This window comes from Sander lucioperca, chromosome 22 (genome assembly GCF_008315115.2).
Source record: "Sander lucioperca isolate FBNREF2018 chromosome 22, SLUC_FBN_1.2, whole genome shotgun sequence".
Lineage (NCBI taxonomy): Eukaryota > Metazoa > Chordata > Actinopteri > Perciformes > Percidae > Sander > Sander lucioperca.
Genome location: NC_050194.1, coordinates 472,922 through 479,420, shown reverse-complemented (window position 1 = coordinate 479,420; position 6,499 = coordinate 472,922). Strand labels below are relative to the sequence as shown.

General features: G+C 41.1%; 1 protein-coding gene across 5 annotated transcripts in view; it reads right to left on the bottom strand.

Moving 5' to 3' along the window:
• Nucleotides 1-2,871: 2,871 nt before the first annotated feature.
• wu:fj29h11 (protein NO VEIN) overlaps nt 2,872-6,499 on the bottom strand; it is a 62,953-nt gene continuing 59,325 nt past the window's right edge. For all 5 annotated transcript variants that reach the window (XM_031291132.2, XM_035997305.1, XM_031291136.2 and 2 more), the window contains 5 exons: nt 5,116-5,247; nt 4,773-5,021; nt 4,067-4,208; nt 3,769-3,925; nt 2,872-3,687 (listed from right to left, as the gene is read on the bottom strand). In XM_031291132.2, coding sequence (XP_031146992.1) covers nt 3,274-3,687; nt 3,769-3,925; nt 4,067-4,208; nt 4,773-5,021; nt 5,116-5,247 — 1,094 coding nt within the window. In that variant the 3' untranslated portion in view covers nt 2,872-3,273. The remainder of the gene's footprint in view (nt 3,688-3,768; nt 3,926-4,066; nt 4,209-4,772; nt 5,022-5,115; nt 5,248-6,499) is intronic.

Genomic DNA, 6,499 nt, shown 5'->3' with positions numbered 1-6,499 from the left:
AGGAGAAGGGAGAAAAGCCCTCCCCCTTCTCCGCTCTGGCCAATCGCAGCGCTGCTCCGCCGGTAGCCGCCGCTGCTCGCTGTCTCCGTACAGACTATGCTGCATTCAGGGGCAGCTGGAAATATTCAAGAGATGCAGGGGTTTCAGTTAAATGCTACACTACTATAGACCTTTTTCACGACAGACATGTTGACATGTCATAGTAGGAAAAACACAGGTCTATTCAAAACCATTAATGATGGCAGCATTCCACTTAGGAGAGGCCCTGGTATTGTGCAGGCTGACTCACTGAAATAGCTTACTGGGACACTTGATGGAATTGAGCCATCTTAAGGTTATCAATTTCAGCTGTGCTTTTCCTACTATGACAAGTCAAAATGTCTGCTGTGAAAAAGGTCTATAGGTCTTCATTTCCTGCCATTATCAACCACAACTGTGTAATAGTCAGTCTGTGACTAGATTTCTGGGGACAAAGTTCACCAGATTTGAAATTAATTTCAGTTCACTACTTCCCAACTAGGCTTACATGTAGGCCTAATTAAACTAGTGTATCTACATTTCACAGTAGCTTGCTTGTAGTTCTACTACATTCGTATTTGTATAGTGCTTTAAGTAGTTAAATTGCCATTTTTGTGTAGTTAACAAACAAACAATTTTGGGCCATGAAAGGAAAAGAATGTTTTTTTTATTTGTATCATATCATTGCTTCTCTACTGTAGCCTTATTGAACCCCCGGTTACAATTAGACATTACTTCACTTCCAGTTACACACGTTACACTGAATGTGAAGTACCTGCGTTTGTTCCATAAAGTAAAAAAATAAAATAATCACTGTTTATTATTATTGTTTGGCACTCTTATACTTTGTCATATTACTTTCTGCTTTGCTACCACAATGATTACTACTGTGCCAATAGAGGTTGGCGTCACTATTAACTTTAAGGTGAATCATCTGCTTTATCAACAACATATGGGAGCGCTTTTGGGGAAGGACAGTTTCTTTTGTATAGCTGTAGAAAAGATGTACTTCATAATCTACCGTTCACCTTTAACATTTTGGAATCGAAGCTCACTTAACACAATGTTCTTTTCTAAGGAAGAAGCCAATAGATATTGTGGACATTGTTACAGTTCAGAGAAAGACAATAGAAGTTGTTGCCTCAATAGTATTTGGCTTGATTAATCACTTTAACTGATTTTAAACAACATGTGACAGTCAGTGAAATGAATTTAGACCGGTGAAAGACTTCTCTGGCTGAATTTAATACAATTGCAAACTTCCATGGTAAATGACTCCATTATTAATTGAGCCTGTTCTAAGCATACTTTGTCTTTTTTTTATAATTATTATCTATTTAACTATCATCTGACTTTGCATTGTTTTGTTTGCAGCTTTTTATAATGTTGTCTTGCCTTGTTAGCTCACCTGGTAAAGCAGGTGCCCATAGAGGTTTACTCCTCGATGCAGCGGACGCAGGTTTGACTCCGACCTGTGGCCCTTTGCTGCATGTCATTCCCCCCCTCTCTCCCCTTTCATGTCTTCAGCTGTCCTATACAAATAAAGGCCTAAAATGTCCAACAAATTATCTTAAAAAAAGTTTCCAACCTCAATGCTAGTTGCCTGCTGAAATAAAGGTTAGATAAAAACAGTTTTGTTAATAATCTAATTAAATCTGGTGCATACCTTTACAGAACTTTAAATACGCAAGGTTTCATTTTGGTTTCAATCCAAAATCACTTCTTGACTATTATGACTTCAGAGCTCTGAAGCTGGAGTTTACAAGCAGTACCTGAATGCCTCATAAATCCAGTACATTAGAAGCATCTTTTCAGTGCAAGAGAAGTCCCTTAACTAATACGGTTTGTTTTTTTGGGGTGAAACAACAAATATCTGGTAGTCGTCTCTGTTCTGTCTCATGACTGTGGCTCGGTATCCGTGTCTCTAACAAAACATTGGTACAATATTCAACTCTGTGGTCCACAACACTACAGCAAGTTAACAGTGATACCTTTGTTCATTTTCTCTATTGAGACATTATATTTTACTAGTTCTATGTAGGATACTGCACTGTTTATCATGAGCTTTACACTTAATAACCTTTGCCCTGATCAGAAGTAAGCTGCAATTGGCTTATTTAGTACTATTTTGTCTCTCAGTGGCGCATTACCCTTGACTGATTCTTTGTAGAAAACAGCCCTCTGGTTACCAAGAGGTTGCATCACAGGATGAAAATAGGGAGGTGCTGTCCCCAGAGGCTGTTTCTGATCTCTCCACCAACACTCATCACATGGGTAATAAGTTTCCTGTTTTGCAAGGATTACCGTTCTACAGCAAGTACATAGACTGTGGCTCCAATAGTGTGGTTCACTTACCACCGGAGGCCAGAAAAATAAGAAGCAGGAAATTTCTTTTTTAACACAGTATGATGATGGATTACTTTCTCTGCATTGTTACCACTCCACAGTCTGTATTTTTTCCTAATTTCAGATTTGGTCGGTTTCTGTTGTTCTTGACCTGGATAGGATGTCAGATGGACTTTTCTTGGAAGGGTCATAATTGTATCAATGGAGCCTTGCAAGTGGTTAAAGATGAGTTGCTATAATGTGAGCATTATATAGATGTGTGTCTGCACTATCAAAAGTACAGCTTGTTCACTGTGACAGTGTAATTACTAGGGATGGGAGCTGGTGGGGGACCTGTCCAGTCAGCTCTGCTTCCATATTATTTAACTTAACCCTCAGCTATAATCACTTCATCAGTCAGCGAGATTAAGGTGACAGAATCCCTCATTACTAATAATGCCTAGAATGGTCTGTAAGCTTATTTAATGAATAAAAACAGGCTAGGTGTGTCACTACCATGAGTCAAACTCATTCAGTCATTCAGCTGACAGAAAAAGTATTTTATTCCAAAGGAATGCTAGAGAAAAGGTGAGGTAGGGGGAATAAAAAAATAAAAACATTCAATTTGTCCACTGACCACTAAAAACCATTAAAATTGTACACATACCAAAAAACACACAGCTGTGTGTAGCTATAAAATTATGTTCGACAGGAAAATGGAAAAGGAATGTGCATTTTTTTTTCTCATTAGCAGGCAAAATAACTCAAAAAACATACACTCTAGTATCATAGGCACATTAAAAACAACTAAAATCAGTGTAGATATACTGTACTTAAAAAGGCATGAGATGCTTTTAGAATACACATGTTGGCCTGTCATTGTGGTGTGAGTTACTACAGTGCAAAAATCTCCACAAACTTACAAAGGACTTATACAAACAGATAAAGTGCCAGGTTTTTGGTGTGGAGATGCTGTGCAAGATTCTTAATGCGACACAGGCGGACGTTCTGGGCATCTCCTGCGCTGTACACTCTAAATAGGTGATAGCGCTCCTTCTCTTTCAGTGCAAAGTCCAACTCGTTGGCAGAGAGTTGGATGAATGACTTCTCTTTCTTTATAGTTGACTTCACTTCCACGTACACCACCGTCGGCCCTCCTGCAGGTCCAAAAGTGAGCTTAAAGTCGTAGGGCTGGCCGCTCTCTCCGCTCTGGTTGCACCACAGGATGTCTGTGGGTCGTCCGGGGTAGCCACCGTCTCTCCAGTGGCACAGGAAAGTGTTGACCAGTTGCTCCCCCCACTCACCGATCGCTGACATGTCCATCTGGTCATCTGAGAACACCACCTACGCAAGCATAGTACAATTTAGAAAATCCTGCCAACACTCAACCTCTGACAAACCATCACATGTAACGAATGTACTGACGGTGGTAGGTCTCTGGCAGGAGAGCTCCATGTCCTCCAGAGTGGCTTGTGGAGGCTGGTCTTTGTTCCAGAGAGGGAAGTGCAGGCTCAAGGGAGGACGCTGAGTCTCTGCAGCCCCCTGAAACATACTGGGAAGCACCACAGCCTCAGGGATGACGCTGATAGAGAGACAAAGGATCAGTTTAGAGAGGAAAAGAAGGTAGTGGGATTTGGGGATATGTATTGAGCAACAGTAAAAGTCAACATTAGTGTTCTACATAAATGTTTCAGATTGTTCTGGGTGAGGAGAAGAAGCCTACAGGCAGTTTGGAGCGGGTTGGTCGCTGGCTGTTTCAGCAGGATGTGCATCTGGAGGACTCAGTGTTGGTGTGAAGTCTGTGAGGCTTCCCTCTCCATTCTCACCTCTGTCAGACTTTGTGGTCTCACTCTGTTGATTGCACTCTGTCAGTGACAGACAAGACCATACAGAAGAAGTTAACAAAGGATTTTCTGTATGAATTAAGCCACTACGTGCAGATTTGTTTAGTGTGATTATAGCATCTTTCTTTTTTTCTTCATATATTACTAACCACAAAATTCAACAAGCAATAGCTAGTAGTTCTACATTAACCAGTTCTGTGATATATGCTGGGTGACAAACTTTCTAATATGTGAAAGTTATGGAGCAAATCCACCTTTACATGCAGTAATTTATTTTTTGGCCACTTGATGAGTTTGTGGCCCAGATAAACAATACAATCAGCTAAAAGAGGTTAAAGTGATAGCTGAGAGGAACTGCATAGTTAGTGGTAATTCTCTGTGGGTTTATCACTCAGACATGTGATTGGCAAAGGTCCAGAAAGCAGTACAATATATGGAGCTTCTGCATCCACCTACGCCACGCACCAAAGAAGGCTCCAGCAGTGAGCTGCGCTGCTTGGACCCCCTAATTACAGGATTTTCCAAGTAATTCTAAACTAGTATGAACATGGGCAGTAGAAGACAGAAGTGTGTTGAATGTGTAACCTGGAGGCCGTGGTGAGAGGTTAGGTTGGCCTGGAGAGCTGAGGACTCTCTGAAGGCCAGACTGATCTGTAGGTCTGCTGCTGCTCCTGAGTGGCTGGTTTCCGTCGTAGCAGCTGCTGCTGGGGCTTTGGGGGATGACATGGCTGCTTCCTCTGGCAGCGCCGTCCGTTTCTGGTTCTCTGTCTTTAGGCCCAGCTGGAGGTGGCCACATCTTCATGACTGCTTCTACCACACCACTATCTGCCTGACCTGTTGGTACATAAAAGTTGTGGAAATTGAACAATGTAGTTTCCCATTGTGAAGAAATGACCATGCTGAAACAACCGTTTTCTTCTCAATGTACCTGTGCGACTGGCTCCCGTATTCAGTATAGATGCTCGAGGAGGCCAGCAAACCAGCGTCTGTTCCTCATCCTCTTGAGCGGAGCGAGAAGGCTCCTCTGGGGAGCTGATGGAGGAGTAACTTCTTGATAGCACTGACATACAACATTTTCAATGAGTTAAAACCAAAGCAGAAAAAGAAAAGATTGGATACAAGTTGCAAAGAAGAAATGATTCCTGGTTCAGTGCTGTTATGCCATAACAGATCTGTAATGAAAACGTCTTTTGATCATATTAATCCCTGTATGTGTGTGAGAGAAAGCGAGTGTATGTGTGTGCTCTTTGCTGCAGTGAGGGATCTGCTCCTCACGCTCTTTGAGCCCTGGCAACAGCTGCTCTTTTATGTTGCCACACACAACAGTGAACAAACTTGAATTAGCATATGTGAGAAACACACCAATTATCTATATGCGTTTGTGTGTGTGTGTGTGTGTGTGTGTGCGTGCGAGCATGTGTGTGTTGAAGGGTTTCTGCAAGGCTGAGACTGAGAAAAAACACTTTGAATGTTATAAAATGATAATGGAAATCGGGGCAAGTGTCACAGAGAGAATTGGAGAAACTGCAGATGTAAGATATCACTAACACAGACTGAGAGAAAGCAGCAGTGTTGTTGGAATTCATCTCATGCTCCAGTTATAGCACTGCTACATGCTGATGCTCAGCATCAAACTGTGACTCTATCGCACATTTACAGATGTGCATTTCCCTAACATTGTGTATACTTTAACAATAGTCAAGGACATGTTAATGGAGATGGTGCAAATCCATTAAAACAATAACAGCCTGATGGTTAATTATTAATATTGATGGATATTTCTGCTTCCTACTGAAGAATCTTTAACAACTTACAAATAGTTTAATTTTTTATTTAACACTTTCCTAAGACAGTTGGGCACTGTAGTCTTTTAGATGGTTTGTACAAGTATTGCGCGCACGCGCGCACACACACACACACACACACACACACACATTTAAACTCAATCCCACATATGTACACCTTCCTTCCTTGCGCACCACAGATGCTACAGTGCTACACCTGTTTTAGGAAATTACTGAGAGCGGCTTTTAAAGATTTATGCCTTCAGAAGAAAAACGGACGGGTCGCAAAGCAGAGAGATGGACAAACACGTTATTTTCTTCATAATTAATAAGAGAAAAAATATAGAATATCACCTAGGGTTTGGTATCGTTTGTTTTTTTTCCGATACTGGTGCTAAAAGGATACTTTTAAAACGGTACCGGTGTCTAAAAAGGTGCCTGGACCGATACTTTAAAAAAAAAAAAAAAAAAAGTTTAGAAAAAGAAGAGCCGGAGCCACAGGAATTGCCAAAAATTAAAATAAATTAT